The 17,643-nt window shown below is 51.0% G+C and overlaps 4 protein-coding genes across 4 annotated transcripts; 2 read left to right on the top strand and 2 right to left on the bottom strand.

The window, feature by feature from the left end:
- Nucleotides 1–1,821: 1,821 nt before the first annotated feature.
- Nucleotides 1,822–4,566, top strand: CABS01_05032 (CP2 transcription factor; the record flags this gene model as incomplete). The annotated part of the gene is made up of 3 exons (XM_060538402.1): nt 1,822–1,835; nt 1,982–2,134; nt 2,334–4,566. The coding sequence occupies 3 exons, from the start codon at nt 1,822–1,824 to the stop codon at nt 4,564–4,566; spliced, it is 2,400 nt and encodes a 799-aa protein (XP_060405574.1).
- A 2,595-nt stretch (nt 4,567–7,161) lies between these two features.
- On the top strand, nt 7,162–7,479 carry CABS01_05031 (uncharacterized protein; the record flags this gene model as incomplete). Its single annotated transcript, XM_060538401.1, has 2 exons — nt 7,162–7,190; nt 7,257–7,479. The coding sequence occupies 2 exons, from the start codon at nt 7,162–7,164 to the stop codon at nt 7,477–7,479; spliced, it is 252 nt and encodes an 83-aa protein (XP_060405573.1).
- A 6,522-nt stretch (nt 7,480–14,001) lies between these two features.
- On the bottom strand, nt 14,002–14,988 carry CABS01_05030 (uncharacterized protein; the record flags this gene model as incomplete). Its single annotated transcript, XM_060538400.1, has 1 exon — nt 14,002–14,988. One exon carries the CDS (start codon nt 14,986–14,988, stop codon nt 14,002–14,004), a length of 987 nt encoding a protein of 328 aa, XP_060405572.1.
- A 615-nt stretch (nt 14,989–15,603) lies between these two features.
- CABS01_05029 (uncharacterized protein) lies at nt 15,604–17,259 on the bottom strand (the record flags this gene model as incomplete). The annotated part of the gene is made up of 2 exons (XM_060538399.1): nt 15,604–16,071; nt 16,837–17,259. 2 exons carry the CDS (start codon nt 17,257–17,259, stop codon nt 15,604–15,606), a joined length of 891 nt encoding a protein of 296 aa, XP_060405571.1.
- Nucleotides 17,260–17,643: the final 384 nt, after the last annotated feature.

Here is a 17,643-nt window from a genome sequence, read left to right as displayed (position 1 = left end):
GTACCTGAGTTGACATCCATCATCCCTCTACGTATCCGTACTTTACACAGCTTCGCTCTGCTGTGCATCATTGCTCTGCTCAGCTCTGCTCCCACCTCACCCACCTCGAGGCAAGGAAAAGGTAAAAGGTACCTTACCTTACTGCCGGAAATCCTCCGTTGGATACATCACAAACACACCCCACTGCGATTTCTTCATATCTTCCGCCAGACTTCTCCCATATACCGGCCTTCTTCTCCATCCTTCCCCTCCTACCCGACTTCTCCTCACTTTTGTTGCTATTCCATCTCCAACTTCTGTTAGGTATCCTCCTGCGTTGCCAGTCCTTGCAACCCATTTCACCTCTTTTGTGTCTCTCGACTCAGCTGCTGCTGCTGCTGCCTGACATCAACTAGCTCACCTCACTTGCACATTTCATCCCACTCCCACAACCGCAAACCTCACCGGAAAGAAAAACGAGAGGGAAGAAAAAGAGTACGTACCATCAGCTACTTGTCTTTGCAGTCTTGCCCAAGCACATCGTCAGGTACCCATTCCCCCCGACCATCCTCACCCATGCCCATTTACCCATCTCTTCCAACACCCATTTCCATATCCCACACACCCATGCCCTTACCAGCGTCAACCCAAGGCCCCAAGGGCCCCAGTTCTCTCCTCCAAGGAGGTCCCAGACCCAGGTCCCATCCATCTTCATATCCATCAACCCAGGTCCCAGCCCAAAGGGCGCACTGCACCGTCGTTCAACCCGTGCGCACACCCCCATCCTTACCTGACCTCTCTTTACCTTACCTTGCTCTGCCTTACAAGCGCGCATTCACACATACATACATTAGATACCGCTCATCCCATCCATCCCTCTTCCCTTGGATTTTCTACCTACCCGTCCTGCTTGAAGTTCTGTTCCGACCTTCCATCGTAGCCGCGTCTCTTCTCGCTCTTGCGCGCTCTTCCAACCTCTCTCCCGGCCCCGGAGCATAATACGCATACCTCGCCCACGCACCCGCCGTGTTGTCTACCGTCCATTTACTCACCTTGAGCCACAGGTTGTGTACCAAGCAACGCACCATTACAGGCCGTACCCGAAACCACACACCAATACTACGAGACCCTTTGGCGAACCAACAGACCACCACTTGCTGTTACTTCTGGTGCGCGCATGGTCTCTGTCTTCCAACGTCTTAGTCTCCTCGTTTGCGCCTCTTAAGCAAGCCGCTACACCCGCCCGATTCATCTCCTCGGCGAAGCAGTTCCAATATCGACAGAAACGCCCACCGCGCATCTAGGCCATCGTGACTCCGCCGCGCATCCTTGTCTGTCCACCTTGCTTCACACACGTACTTACCAGGTACCCACCGCATCCTCTAATATACCGCTCTCTCCCCACGGACGTCATACCGGAGCGGCCTTTTCCTCTCGAACTGCACCTTCTTGACCTTTGCTAGCGGCCCATTCGACTTTGCACATCACCATTTGAAGAACCAATTTCGTATCGGTTTTTCCCCCCATTTGGTTCCGCGACCACGTACGACGCTATCACCTACCCATTCGCTCGTTTTCACTTCCGACCGCTCTATGAGGCGCCAAAGCTCGGCCTTCCCCCACCTGACCTACGCTCGTTAAGGAAGTTCAGGCTTGCTCAGCTGAATCACGGCAGACGAAGAAGAAAAAAGAGACAGGCGTCGCAAAGCAGCAACACGAGGGCGAGGATTCGGACCGTTCGATCGCTCGCCAGAAAGAGACTGGACTTGGGAGACCACCCACAACTACTGAACACCAACTCGGTATCGCTGTCACTAGGCAGCGCGCAGATCTACTATCAAGATGTTTCGCCAAAGGTAAGCTCTGCCATGTTTTGTCGTTATGTGCCGACAAAAATAGCTGTGCAGCCCGGCTCCCCGCAGAGGATGCGCGCGTTGTTGCGCCATCTCGAAACCTTTTTGCGCCTGCCCGGACATGTACTGACTCGTGTGCCTGTTCACAGAACAAGCGCCCAAAAACCCGGCGATGAATTGCTGGCCACTTTTCGAAAGCAGTTCCCCGAGGTGGCTGTTACGACCACGGCCCCAGTTGGCGCCGCGAGCGCCGCCGTTGATAATACGGGCATGGTTCCGTCTATTCCGGGCGTTCAAGAAAGGTCAGTACAAATACCTTCATGAACCTTTTCTGGAGTTTTGCAGTTGCTTTCGCGGCACCCGGCCGCGCCCGCCGGGATGAGTTCAGGCAGAAACGCGGGGTACTCTTGCCCATGTGTGGATCAAGAGGACTCATGCGCAGTATTCCAAATAAGATGCTTGATTTATCCGACTCTGTGGCTAACATTATACTTGCTGTAGAAGCCACAGCCTCAGTCATGAAGCTTTCAGGGATCAAGACCCAACGCCCAGAGCTACGAATGAACCATGGAGGTTCACGCCGTCGCTGCTTGACCCCAACTCGTTCTCCTTCACCAACTTCGCCAATGCTCCGCCCGGTTACTACACTCCCACGCCGGGAGGCACCAACACCATCTATCATCCTCAAGCCGGTGACTTGCACACACCTACCCTAGGGCTCGGCATGGGTCTCGGGACGCCTCTGTCGATGCCTACGTCTGAAGGCGCAATGCACGCTGGGCAGCCTATGATGGACCTCGCCGGGTTCCAGGGGATGCAAGGAATGCACCACCCTCAGCAGTTTCAACAACCCTTCAATCCCTTTATCCAGCCTCCGGCACACCAGCAATCCTTCGCCCCCTCGTCATTTGTTCATCAAGACACCGGATACGAGACTATGGAGCAAGATGGGTCGCCAATGAACTCCGATCCATCTGAAGAGCGAATGGCTTCTATCGACAGCGCATTTCACAACTCGCCCATGGTTGGTTTCCAGGGACGCCAATTCGGAGGCCTGCCCATGGCTGCGGTCATGCCACCATCTGCTGAGAAGTTCCGGTTTCACGCTACTTTGAATGCCCCTACCGCCATGATCAAACACGCCGATGAGATTCCCGTCACGTATCTCAACAAGGGCCAGGCTTACTCTCTGTCTGTGGTCGATACCAATGCTACAATGCCTGTGGCTCCGGGGACCAAGTTCCGCACTTTTGTCCGGATCTCCTTCGAAGACGAGCAGCAAAGGCAGAAGCCCGGCGTCTGCTGGGCTTTGTGGAAAGAGGGACGAGGCACAAACGAAGCTCATCAACGAGGCGGAAAGCTGCAGGCCGTGGAATATGTAGAGGCAGGCCAGCCGACCGAAGGCGACGACAAGAGAACCCGTGTTGAGTTGGAGTCGTCCTCCTTTGACGGGTTTTCAGTGGTTTGGACCCCCGGCATCAACGGCGCCCCCGAATGCAACATTGCCGTACGCTTCAACTTTTTATCAACCGACTTCAGTCACTCCAAGGGTGTCAAAGGCATTCCAGTAAGACTCTGCACCAAGACCAGCACATTCCCGATAGACACCGCACAGCCAGCAGCCGATGCCAACCCGGAGATCTGTTTCTGCAAGGTCAAGTTGTTCCGCGACCACGGTGCCGAGCGGAAGCTTTCCAACGATGTTGCACACGTCAAGAAGACCATCGACAAGCTCAAGCAACAGATTACCCAAGCTGAAAGCGGCATGAAGGACTTTGGAAAGCGCAAGAGGTCGAACGCTGCAGCACAAGTCAAGGGTGCAGATCAGCGACCCGGCAAGGTTCAGAAACACAAGCGAACTTGGTCCATGTCCTCCACCAGTTCAGCCGGGGCCGGAACTCGCCCTCCTCTCGAAGAAGACTTGCACTTCAAGCTTCAAACATTGCAGGATATGTTTACCAGTACCCGACCTGTGAGCGTATTGTACCTACGTGGCGAAGAACTCGACGATCCAGACCTGCACCCCGTTTCGCTTCCTGGAGAGCAAGGCGAACTTGCCAAGGTAGAATCCCGCGAAGGCCCAGCATGGCAAGCACGGAGTGGCCGCAGTTCTGTTGCTGGCTCGTCTCTCGTATCACCTTCGCCGAGCTCCCTATCACTAGCGTCTCAGGCTTCAGTTGTCCCCAATCGTCAATGGGCTGGGTTTGAGGGTGAGGGCTCTGGCGAACCTGCTTCCCGGCAAGGGTCAGACCAACCTACCAAGGTCACCAAAACAGACGATGCGGGCAATTTGAGCGGTTGGATCGAGGCACTAGGAGTGGACCCAGCTTATCGTCCTCCTCCAGAGCGCGTGGTAAAGCCCGCCGCTTGCTTCTACATTCTCCGACCCAACATAACGGAGCCAGAAAAGCGGGAGTACTACCGGGCTATCTACTTGGCCCAGAGGAATCTCAAAGACTTTAACTATCGTGTGGCTGCAAAGTGGAACCTGGATCCTTCGAAGATTCTGCGGACAGTTCACGTTCTCGATCGTGGTCTCGAGGTCGAGATAGACGACGACGTCATCCAAGAACTCAGAGAAGGCCAAGACATGAGGCTCGAAATCAAGGAGATCTTGCCCGAAAACCCCGTCCAGCTCAAACGCGAATGGGACATGGCCATCGACCCAAGCGATGGCGACGCCATGGATCAATCATCTGCACAAGGCGGTTTCGAATTGCGCCTTAACTTTTAATTTCACATAATTGGATCCATCTCTACTTCAGCAACAATTGGATAGGAATCGAATTGGGGACGGGCTTCATTTTTTCTTTCTGCTCGTCACCAGGGAGGCCACTAGGATATGGGTGGCATAGGCATACACGCGCTCGCACACGCATGGTTGGAATATCGCTCCGAAGGCGTTGTTGATTTTGAGATACCAAGTCCCTGGATGGGCCGCTTCTTCTTTTCAACGCTTCTCGCCACACGAATCGTGGGCGACTTTATGATTTGGGTGTTTAGATCTGGGCCACTATGGGCAATCCTGGGCAGCAAAAAACACACAAGATATCCCCCCCTTCCGCAAGGGCCGTTCGGCACACTCTGGAGAGGCCCGTTGGAAGCGCGACGGGCAGACACACGACGAAGAAGATCTCACAGACAAACCAGACTTCTGTGGCCCTTTCGACCTTGCCAATGGCCTCTGATGCGGCCTTTTTCAATCTCTTTTTTCATTTCACGCATCCATAACTTTTACCATACTATTTGGTACCCAACTCTCTGTCTTTCATTTGTTCGAGGCAACACCTTGTGTGTGTTTTTGCTTCCTGAGCGCTCAGGAGCCATGTAGCTTGGCCGATGGAGTGACGCAAGCATTGGAGGGGAACATTGATAGAGACGAGCTCCCTGCACTGCAATGCATTGTCGCTTGTACCATAGCAACATACCCGCTGATTTCTTCGGTCTATCCGGGAACAGAGAATTTACGGCATTTTCATGAAGTTTGCATTATTATCGCAGCGCTCGCATCAAGCATATTTCAAATTGAGATTGCCAGGCCCGAGAGACCGAACCACAGAAACAATGGCTGACTCTAGTGCTCATGTCGGTTCCGTATAGGTCATGCACGGCGGTTATTACTGACTGGGACACAAAAGCCGCCGTTTAGGTCGTTAAGCACGATGATTGGAAGATGGCCGTGTTGTGGCTAATCTCGCGTGGGAAGCGCTCATTTCGATCGTGGGAGCCACCAGGGAGGCGTTGAAACCGCTGTCGAAGTGTTTTTTCAGCTAGCGTCGTCGACGGTCTAGACCACTGTCATCGCGGGTCCGGTTGCTCCATCATAATCGAACAACATGAGCGGAGACTTCCCTCTGGCAATGAAGACGGATCCAAAGTTTCGGTCTGCCGCGACTGGGATAATCCCTGAATACAGCCATCGAGTCCACAACATCGTCGATGAAAAACGACTGTCTCTCTCCCACTGTTTAACTCCATCGTTTTGTATTACTAGAGGATTGCCGCAATATATATAGACGCTACCCTGCCCTCGAATTCCGCACTATTTAACCTTAACCCTTTTCTTACCTATCCTTTCTTCTATTCTACCCTCTCCCTTATTAAAAAATTACTAAAATCGTAATTTTAATAACTTATTAATAAGTTAATATTATTATTTAAAAATAAGTAACTTATTTTTATATATAAGTACTAAGAGTTTTATTATAAAAAAGTAATAAATATATTAGAGTATTTAAAAGAGCTTTTTAATAAATTTTAATACTATTTAAAGCGACTATTCTCGAGCTATAAAAAAAACCTAAGTATTATATTAATACGGCCTTATTTATTTTATTAATATTAATAATATCTTTTTTAATATAAAATATATTAATAATATTTTATGGCTATATTATTATATTTTATAAATTATACTTAACGTTAATAAAGTTTTTAGTATTATTTACTAAGTTTTTTATTAAAGTTATTATTATAAAGTTAATTTAGTTATTAATATTTTAATAAATATTTTAACTTAATATACTTAGAGGCTCTTATAACTCTTAAAGAGAGGTTTTTAAGGGATTTATAATTAGACTTTTTACTTATTATAAATAAAGCTATTATAATTAAAACTATAATATTATTTATAAACCTTAATAATAAGTAATTAATAATATAATTATTTTTTTTAATAATAAGTTTAAAAAAGTATTTTAATTTAAGTACTAAATAAGTACTATATTATTTTATTAAAACTATATTCGTATACTTATAACTTAGAAAGAATTAACTTTTTTTAATAATAAGGTACTTAGACTGTCTTTCTCTAACCGCACAGCGGTTTCCGTCCGATCGGTCCCATTACGACCTGCTCCAACGCCCTGACGCCGCGCCGCGCCGACGGGATCCGGGCGTATTCGTACCCTCGAACAAGAGCGAGGCTCTCACTTGAGAGTCATATCCAGACCGTCTCGCTGGCCCTCGGTGAAATCACGACAGAATCCGACATTGGGGCTCGTGAATACGGCATCAACTAATTCCTACGAGCTTTGACCCCCGCAGTTCATGTTTGTTCAACGATCCCAGCCAACCGGAGCAGAAGATGCAACTTTTGGGGAACGGGGCCAACCGAAGTTTATTTTCTTGCGACTCTACGGGGTGAAAAAGATTGGGCAAGCACACGGTAAAGGCTGAGGCAACAAGTTTCCATCGAGGATGGCAACCTAATTCCGTACAGCTGCTTGAGTACCACTGATCCATCAGGCTGCTATTCTGCGATCGGAATTCTCGAATTGGGGTAGAATGACCACTCAACATGCATGCCTCGGTCAGCGAATCAGTGAAAATGTTCGACAACCCTATCGAGTGCTTTCAGTATGGATAGAAGACACATCAGGTGCTCATACGCTGAAAGGGGTCCATCGCGACATACCCCGACAGCTCCGCGGCCACCGACTGGCGAATAGCGGGGCAATTGCTTACTTCGTCCGATCCGTCAGCAGACCATCCCCCCGACGTACCCGGCGAGACACTTACACACCGGCCGGATTCCGGCCATGCCGTGCGATCGGCGCAGTACAAGATACCTCGCGAGGCCGCCCGACAATCCCCCTCACTGCTCTACGTCAAGCCACAGCGATCGCCGCCTTCCATTGCCTTTTGAGATACACGAGCCACTAATGATGTGGCGAGTGCTTGCGTGTTTCGAGGGTCTGGAAGCGCCATGGACTTTTGTCTCATTCGCTCGAAGACGTTTCCTCGGATGACCCAAACATGAGTCAAAATATGAAGGTTGAGCTAGTAAGCCGACCTACATACGCCTATCCGTGCCGTGAGGCCGAGAAGCCACATGTGGCGCAAGCGACGCACCACAGGACCAAAGATGGGCGACTACCTACGACTACAATGGCCCATCATGAGCGTGTTGGATGCTGCGTTGCTCGGCTACCTCCAAGAACTTGTGGCTGAGGGGTGTGTAGAGAAAGGTTGTTGGTCGATACTTTGGAGCAGCAAACGTGTTGACCTCAAAGAGCTTGATATCAAGACACCAGCGTACACAAACGACTACCCATGCTCATACAATTCGATCGCCTACGTATCATAGTATCATCTCACCAAAAGCGATGCCGTATCACATCACAGGCACATCACCTCTGTAGCCTGGATCAAAGGTGTCTATCATGGAGGCCGCCCTTGGCTAGAGCTGCAAGATGAACGACCGGCCTCTTGTACGGCCGCAACCATGTGGCCGCACGAAACCTCCTTTGCCAGACGATGTCAGAGGACAAGCCCTCAAACGACATTGTGTCTCTGAATCACGCACGGCGACGACTGGATTGTATTGCATTACGCTAACAGATTGAGAGTTGTTGGATCTCTGACTCGATCTTCTGATCGATTTCTCCGGCACCAATAGCCCGGACCGTCTGATATTTCGGAATGCCGAGGTGAGGGTTTGTGATTGAAATACAGTCCAGTCACGTTGAACTGTTACTGAAAGACGTCAAACCCAACAAATTTCACAACATCGCAGAGAAATTCGAGGCGCATTTCGCCGGTAGTCTCGAACTTTCCTGACAGATACATTCAAAGAGGGGCCTGCGTGCGGGGAATTCGGGGTCAGAAAACGACCTTGGCATGCGGAAAGCGAGGCTTTCGCCTTACCAGGTCGATCTCCTGCGGCTAAAGGTAACGGTAGCACCTTCGGCTCCGGTCGCATGCGACCCCATGGTCCCATTGCTGATGGGAAAAAGAACGTAGGGATACTTCGAAGATTGCCCAACTTGCATCAGAGCCTGATAATGTCTCAAATTCTTCAGACATTGTCTAAGAATTTGGAGCTGTACACACCAAATCACCCAAGAAGAGAAAAGTAGCGGGAAGCACTCCTCCGGCCACGCGTCTCATACCATGTCGCGAAGACGCGGTTGCGAGACCCTGCACCTGAAAGTTAATGATTTCCGAAGGGTCTGCATCATGCAGCTGCACGAGTACACGATGAAGGTCTACGCGAGCGGGTGAAGCCATAGGTCCTGCATTCCAAGTACCGGTACATTGGAAAATGGAGTGCCAGCCACGGCCTAGAGATGGTGGAGGGCACTCGCCACAAATCAGTTCTCAAGTCGTTCAGCAGACGCTTCTGAGTGGCTCAAGATACGAGAGAGACTGGGACCTTTTGTCCTAAGGGAGTGGCTCAACCGGCTTCCCAAAACGGAGCGTTTGCACGCTGATCATTGACGACCACGGGAGCATCTCCAGGACCACGCAGAAGAGCCTGGACCCAACGAGCTGTAAGAGAGACCACGGAGAGACAGCCTTGTCACGCAGCTTCGACGGCGTCTATGGAACACGAAGATACTTCATGCAGAGAAAAGGAGGGCAGCTACATTCCAGATGACCTCTGTGCGCCTGTGACGAGACAGGATGCGCCATGATTGCGCGGCTACTAGCCACAGTTGGTGCCACAGGTCGATAATCCGGCGCCCATGATCCTCCATGGCATGAAGATCACTCCAAACTATATCTCAAAGTCGCATCATTCTTCAGGGGAAGTATCCAGTCAGATTCATCAAGACCATGGCATCTCAGCTGGCCAAGGGTTCAGCCCCTTCGCGTAAAACAATTAGGTTTAGCGAAGGGTTTAAGGCCTCTGTTCGGCTTCGACCTCGCCCGCCACAAGTGTAGGGAAGACGTCGATCACTTGCTTCATGTGGCTTTAGAGGCGAGCCACACTTGGAGCGTTCGAACGATATCTGTGGAGAGTTGCGTGGCTGAAGTGGCTGAGCCGCTGCTTCCCTGGGGGGTGTGCGCCAGGTGTGGAAGAAGTACGACTTCTGACTGGCTCTGGTCTGATGCACTCGCCACAGTTGAAGGGGGACGGATGGGGGAAACAAATGGCGTTCGTGCGTAGGTGCGGCTTTTGCAGCCGTCGGACGCAGTGGGCGCCCCAGGGGTGAGTGTCTTTGGGGTCTCGTTAGGAAGAAGTCACTTTCTATCTCGCCAACATCTGGGCCGCTCATTGGGTGACAGGACCCCTACACGATTCCAGACTCTTGGGATCGCCGAGGATAGGGGTGCCACGAGGGCTCGGGACTCGGGAGGCATGGCGGAGGGGTTCCATCAGAAGAAGGGAGTCTTGGACCCAGCCACAAGGGACTCTCGCCAAGTTGAAGAGGATAAGAGTCGACGATGCCCCATGGACCAACGCTCGACGCGGCTCTCTTGGTTGATGGATGTGAGGTTCTGGTGCCCTTTCCACGCTCTTACACCGATCGTGCCCTGTCTTTTTCTCCGATCTGCTTCTGCGACTCCCTTCTTCCTCCAGGACACAGCGACTTCGAGGTGAGAATCCCTCTTCTTGTTTCCTCGTTTCTCCTTACCCCATCCTCCACCTCCTCTCCAGCCACAGTGAGGGACTAGGTTTCTCTGCTTCGGTAGCGGAGTGACGCTTGTCTTGCCGTTGGAACGTCAATGGTGAGCCAATGGCGACGACACATGAGGCCTGTCGGTTTCCTGAAGCGGTAACTTGAGGCTTTTGCCACACCCGAGAGCTCTCTTTTGAGGGAAGATCGCGAGTTCGTGGCGGTGTTCCCCTTTCACACCCTTTCTGGCCTTTGGCTCGGAACGTGGGGGGGCGAGGGTGAGGGAGGAGCGAGAGGACCGTAGGCGAGAAGGGGCTAGGGCTGCAGGATCTCGCGATTCACATCCCCTTCACTATCAACTGGTCTGTTACCTGCTGCATGAGGGCATTCCCCTTGTAGAGCAGCAGCCGAGACGGCGATCCTCGCTTGCCAGCTGGCTCCTTGTGGGTGCAAGTGCTCCCTTCCGGGACCTTGAGGACGGATCAGTGCCCCCAGTGCCACCTACAATCGGTCTTGCTCCCTGTAGGGCAGGCGACAAGCGAACGAGAAGCCCTTGAAGCAGCGGAGACAAGCGTTTCCACTGATCAATGGGCAGGATGCTACGGGTGGCCAGGCGGCGAGCTGTCGCCACGCGAGACAGAAGCTTGCCCCTGGCTTGTTTCCGCGATCGGCAGGGAGAAGATAACTCTTCTGGCGGCGAAAGGGGCATCTATCACCACAAGAGACCACTGGAGAGGTTTATCGCGCGGGGCGATATTCAGATCTGCGGACTCTGTCACCTGGAATGCGACGGTGATCGTGTGGCAGGAGTACCAGTGGAAACGCGATCGCCGTGGGAAGATGCCTTCTAGGGGCAGCTGTCGCAGTATGCCGAGTAGCATTGAGTTTAGGGCTGAAAGGTGCCTTTTCTTTTCTACTGTGTATGCTTCCCCCGTTTCGCCAGCTCGCCACCCTACCTCTCTGCAAGCTCTCAGAGTTGCTCTGGGTGACCTGACCTGACAGGCTGGCGAAGAGGCACGTTGAGTGGTGGGGATCGGCAAACACGTTTTGAGGGGGGGGGGGGGGCCTCGGCACGGTTAGATGGGAGCCCATGATCGGCTGGGGATGACAGAACTCTGTGGATGATGGGACGTTTCAGAAGCTTTGTCAAAGAGAAGGGGAACGACCGACGAATGTGAAAGGCAGGGATTCTCCCGGATCTTTGTGCGATGGTCTTTTCTTTCTGATGGTTCTGACGGCGAACAAGAGGGATGAGATCTGCAGATCGACCGTTTGCAAGAAGCGGGGAAATCTGTTGTTGTGTGTTTTGTTGACTATTTTTTGCGTGGGTTTCTGGAAATGGCCAATTTGCAAAGCTTCTTTCTGCAGTTATCCGAATCGGCCCGTTTTGGGTTTTCAATTCAATTGATTTTGGATTTATTATGCCTGATTGCTGTTGATTCTTACATTCTTTTCGCAATGCTGTCATGTTTTTGGCGGAATTGAGTCGAAGAGGATTCTGGGGTTACTTTTCAGGTGAGAGGAGGCGAATGGTGATCGGCGGTGATCGGCCGTACGTCATTGCCCGTTTCTACCAGCTCCGCGACGTTTCGGAGGCGGGGGGCACGTTGCGCGGTCTAGCACAGCGTAGGAACGGCCGGCGGGAGAGGATCGGTTTTTTGCCACATGAGAGAATGAGAAATTTACCTATAATTCTAGTGATTTCTCTTTGCAATTTTTTGCCTGTGCTTTTTTGTTGTGACTGTTCTTTTCATTCGTGCGACTTGGGGAATACGCTCAGTGGAATCTGCGTGGATGGGCGACGCTTTGGGGGCAAGCAGTTTGGGTTTTACGACGACACGACGGTTGTATGAGTTTGGATTGGAGTACGACTGAGGTTGAATCTGGATATTCGGAATGACGGAGATTCGCTTGCTCTGGATGGGAACTTCGCGATGAGGTTGATGTCCGAGGTCGCGTAGGGGACGGAAAGGGGGGAGATACTGGGCGCGAAATGGGCGATGACGAAGACCACGACGAACACGAATGGGGTACACGATGATACGATTACGACGATAGCGAGAACGTTGCAACGGATTTGCGTTGATGGAGTCATTCGACACGAGTGGCGATGGTATAGAAGCATGCGGCCCCGGATGATGAGGATGGTTGCCCATGGATTCTGCCGACTCAACCCACAAGGGCGATTTCAACATCCGGCACGACGATAAAAGGCAAAAAGGTGGATGGGAGATGCTAGACTGTGACACCGAAACGGATCGAAGCGGAACGTGGGATGGTGTTTCCCGACGAGCGGAAGAGTTACGAGGATGCTTGGAAGGAGGGTGGGCTCGGGCTGGCATGCTATACTCCCACTACACAGCCATGCTCTGAGGCTACATCCATCCATTTTTTTATGTTTGGGGATGGGCCATGGAGAGTTTCCTTAGAGAATAAGGTCGAGCGGACAGATGGGATGCCAGGTTGTACGAGGTGAGAGGATACCTGGCTTTTGGGTCATGGTATGAGGGAAAGGTAAGTCGGTACTGGGGCCGGACATGCCGTCTCGCTATGCTTTCGTCGATGTGAAGTCATCCACCATTCACCCCTCAACCGTCGACCGGCAAGGTAAGCGGAGTCGGGTGCTTTCGCCGTTGGGGTTGTGTCTAGGGAGGTCGCTGTTTAAGGTGAGAGTATCAGGTGAGGTATCGTCTATTCCTTCAGCTGTCAGTCGTGGGAATTTCGTTATGGAGTTACATTCGGTGCTATTACTGTCGTCTCTCAAGTAGTAGATTGTTTCACTCTCAAACTTGGGTAAGTAATGTCCCCACGAGGTTCTTACCAAAGGCGTTTGTGGGCCTCTACGGACTGTATACACCCTGCGATAAGCTAGCCTTGCTGGGCCTCGCTGTGGTAACTCTGGGGAAGGACCTCGAGGGGACAAGGTTTGCCCAAGTGGGTTACTAAACGCCCACGACAAACACCTCGTAGGTTGTCGTCTTTGGGCCGCCGAGTGGTGGGTTCTCAGCGTGCTTATTCTTGTATTTGTTGTATGAGGGGTGGTTTGCGCCCACCCCTCTGTCACCTTCTGCTCTAGGCATTTTTGCGCATCGTCTGTGGTCATTCCGTTTCATCTCTGCCATCATCAGGATAATACGTAGTTGCTACTTGAACTCAAGTCATACAATGGCAAGCGCCATCGGGGCCTCTCGACCATTTCGTCACAATTAGTGGGAGGGAGTTAGAACTACGAGCAGTCTCTAAGTAATTCTTTCTTGATAAAGCCATACGCAGTCCTTGCTCATAGTCGACAGCAGGGCACCTTATATATACCCTCCAACTTCACGCAGCCGTTCAGGCGATCCTCAAGGCACCAGTGATTAATGCCATCGACTTCCTCGGCATGAGATAATTTCTAGGAGAAAACTGAATGTTACTGTTACCCCGAGATCATCTCTTCAAAGACAAACGTCTCTTTGTCTTGGTCTGACTAAGGATACCCTCCCGTTATCTATCACGCACGCTCATCCTCCCAACATCGTGAACGAATACGAACAGGTCTACCAGATCCCAGGAATGACTAGAAGTTCACTGTGCCTCCGAGGTCCCCTCCTTCGGATGTTGACACTCGTGCGGAACCTGGCCTCTCTCGGACCTCTTATTCAAGAGAGTCTCCTCGTCTCTTTCCATAGTATCGCGGAGCCGGCGTAGAAGCTCTTCCTCATAGTTCTTGCCGAAGCCACGTCTCAAGTTTCAACCTCGATGTCTTTTCTCAGTCCCTCCTTACCTTCGAGCTTAACTCTACATGGCCCCCACTCCAGGACCAACTCCACAACATGGAGGGACTACCGACAGAAGAGCCGAAAGCAGATCTCATCCTTCTCATCAAGGAATAGCTCTAACGGGACAGTCTCGTCACTCCCATCACTAAAGCTTGGATCGCGAACCACAACCGGAATTTTCCTACGCCGCAGCGCCTTCCACTGGGCCTTGTCTGTCGTCGGGCGTTGCAGATAATAGGTAATCCTGTCCGGTAACCCGACGAGGTGAAGATACTCAGGTCCACGCTTGCGAGACCCTAGCCGGTAGTGTCCCGTCTTCAAGTACCCGGCTGCGCCGTAGCTAGGATGTGTCAGGTGCTTGTCCACATAGACTCGCTCGATACTCGGTAGGGAGAGGGACCATTCGAGCGCGCCGGACAGGGCCCCTGGGGATATGATATTCGAACTGAGCCAATCGAATCTGACGTTTTGGATAACCCGGAGGATTCCGTCGGCCGTCGCACTAGGCTGAGAACTTGAGGGGGCGTGATGGTCGCTCGATTGTTGGGCACACGGCCACGGCTGCGCAAAGTCGATCTCGACGTCGTCATTAATGATCCAGAAGACGTCAAGAGCTGGGCATGCCCAAACACAATCCTCCTTCGAAAAGCCAAACATGCGCTCTCCAAAGAATGAGGCACGCGGTAGCATGTAGGGTTGGCTGCGATAGCGAAGGGGATGGAAAGTCTTCAGGGCCATGGCCCTGGTCCAAGAGCAGACTTGTAATGGCAGTCGCATATTGTTGAAGCGCTCCCTCGAGGAAACTAGCTTCGTGTCTTGAAGGTGTGGGAAATGTCGTTGTGAGTGGGCTATTACGTCGTCTTGTAATACGCGTCCCGGAAGTTGTAGTCTTTGAGGGTCTTGACTGTGACAAATTTCCCACGTGATGGGCTGGCAATCGGCGGCGGCGCCTGCGACCATTCTGTCGAATATCACAACTATGATCTCGTTTGGGAGATGGGGAAGGCAACGAGACTCCTCCACTACGTCCGAAGTCTTTTGCGGCGTCATTGTCGCAGGCGAATCAATACTCAGGAAGCGTAAAGTGATGTGGTAGTGATGATACTGTATGAGAAATTTGTGATGATGGTGTGTTGCCTCTAGAATTTCTCAGCGTTTGTCAGGTAGGATAGTAGCCATAATATCTGTAAAACCGATGGCTTCAGAGACGGCAGATGAAGAACCTTGAGTGTTCCACCGACACTGGACTCGAACAACTTTTTCTTTCGATCTTCGAAAGAAAATTTTGTCATGAAATGTTGATGCTCTGACGTTGAAGTCGGGAAAAGACGGACAAAGACTTTCTTTGCCGACCTTTCAAGCATGGGTTTGAAAACCAAAGGATCGTACGCCTACACGACCAGGCGTCGGGCTTTGAATTCTTTGTTTGGTATCTATGCTTAGAAGAAAGGAGAAGAAAGGGAAATTCTCAAGCACAATATTACTCCAGACTAACTAACTTGGCCCTCTTCAATATGTGTGAGGCATTCTGCAAAAGTAGAATCTCGTTGTCCGAAACTCCCTCACCACCATGTTCATGACGCCGTGGTTCCAAGAGCTTACTCCGTGCTCCGTAGCCACAGTGACACAGAATCATCTAGTATCGTTCCCAATATCCTGTTCGCATCACAGTATCATCCAACCTGACAAGAATTTACAATCTTTGGTCTCATCTGGAGTCAAGTATTTCATTTTGAAGCCTGCGGTCGTCTGAATGATCTCTGCACCACCCTCGCCATCCGTGACGTACAATCGAACTTTCTTTTTCTCGAGAAATTCCCAATTAGACATGCCATCAAATTTTGATGTTAAGAGTTGCAAGTCGAGACCTATTCTGTCGTCAATCTCTACCGGCTCGCTCGGGCGAGGGCTTGGTAGAGTCGATGGTGAACGGCGACTCCAATAATATCTCCATGGTTCGAGGTGACAGACTACTTTCCTAAGATTTGGTAGCAACGACAGAGCAGTACAGAAATTGACTGGCTGATTCTGGAAGTATCTACTACCAGGTTCCGCACTGGTGGGAAGGATGATGTTTTGCACTTTCTGTAGGAGTCGAATGCCCTCCAGATTTGCTTCAAAGTATTTGTCTTCCATGGAAAAAGCGTCGATTTCAGGCAACGCCCATCCGTAGGTGGGCTCTTCACCCCGTGATATCTCCGCTCGGATTAACCTTTGACGAACCATTTTTTGACCCGTTCTGTTGATCTGCGAGGGAAGTCTGAGGCTTGCGAATCTCTTTCGAATTTTGTGAGACATTCTTCCGTGGTCGCTGGCGTCTAGGGCGATGAGGCTTCTAATCAAATAAGTCCGTTCCCAGAAGATTGGACATGCGGACTGCACAGCTTCTGATATGAGGATATCGATGATGGCCATAAATATCCTAGAAGGCAATGAAGCCGGGCCAACGGGGCGGGTTTCGCTCTCTTTTTCGTCTTTTGTTGCCGACAAGCATTGTGAGCATGTGCATTCTGGATTTAGGAACTTGATACTTGGACTTTCCGCATCAGGGTCATCCGAAGTATTGTAAACCTCAAAGGTAGAGAGTCGACTATCTGGTACTTTTCCGTATACTCGTACGCTTCGACGGCCGAACGGATTCCAAAATGACCCAAACTTGGTCTTTTCGGGGAGATGATGGTCGCTCCATTCGGGAAAATTGTCGGCATCCATAGGAATCATACCGAGAAGGCATTTGGTATCACTCATCTCGATGGTGTCAATGAGGCTTTTCCCATTGAAGATGACTTCTTTCAGTTGCAGCAGATTCTCAACAACTTCGAGAATAGTCATGTTGAATTCCAGGATATGAAATCGTCGAATTTGTTGCATGAAAGCGTGGGCCTCAAAAGTCGGGAGATATATCAATGAATCGAGGAGGCTTCTAAAGTAATAACTTTCCACTTTGGGTACCCGGAATAGATCAACGTAAGGTAGGACGAAGATGTCAGGGCCCGTTCTCTCAAGATAAAAATGCAGCGAGGAAATCGGTATGAAGACCCTACTAGTGAGCTCTCTGCATTTCTTGTTGATCTGTAAAGGAATAGAGATGTTTCGGAATCGATGGATGCTGAGCGGTCCAGGGTAACCCACGTCGCCAGTGAGAGCGAGCCGGAAGTTCGACGGAGCGTCTTCTGCGTACTCTAACCGCCACTCAATGGCCCGTGAAGAAGCTTTCGCATCTGCGAGGAAGGCCTCAATGATGGCAAAAAATATCTCGGTGGGGATAGAGTCAGGGCCGGCGCAACCTGGAAGCGCCGGACGAATTTGATGAGGAGACATCCTTGGATGACATAGATTGGCTCGAAGAAAAGTAAGTGGTAAGAAATCAGATGAGAACGAAGTAGAAGCTTAAAGTGATTTTGGAAGAAGCGGGAAATCTGAAAGGAGGAGGAATGCCCCTCCTTTCCGGAATGAGGGAGGATGCACCATTTCGCGGCAAAGATTTCTACCCTTTTGGGCCTTATTCTATCCGACATATTACAGGTACCTGGAGGGCAATGTCTGCTGCCTTGAACAAACGATGACTGACTTTGGAGCTGCGGAGCCGCAAACCTTCGAAAGGGACCAAAGACTAGTGCCAGAGGCGACAGAAGGGAGGAAGCACCAGGAATATCAGCGGGCACAAATGATAAGAGAGCCCCAGCCACCTACCTGTTGGGGTCA

This window comes from Colletotrichum abscissum, assembly GCF_030869225.1.
Source record: "Colletotrichum abscissum strain IMI 504890 chromosome Unknown Scaffold_10.1, whole genome shotgun sequence".
NCBI classification, from domain to species: Eukaryota; Fungi; Ascomycota; class Sordariomycetes; order Glomerellales; family Glomerellaceae; genus Colletotrichum; species Colletotrichum abscissum.
The sequence above is the reverse complement of the archived record's forward strand: the minus strand, read 5'-3'. Positions and strand labels throughout refer to the sequence as shown.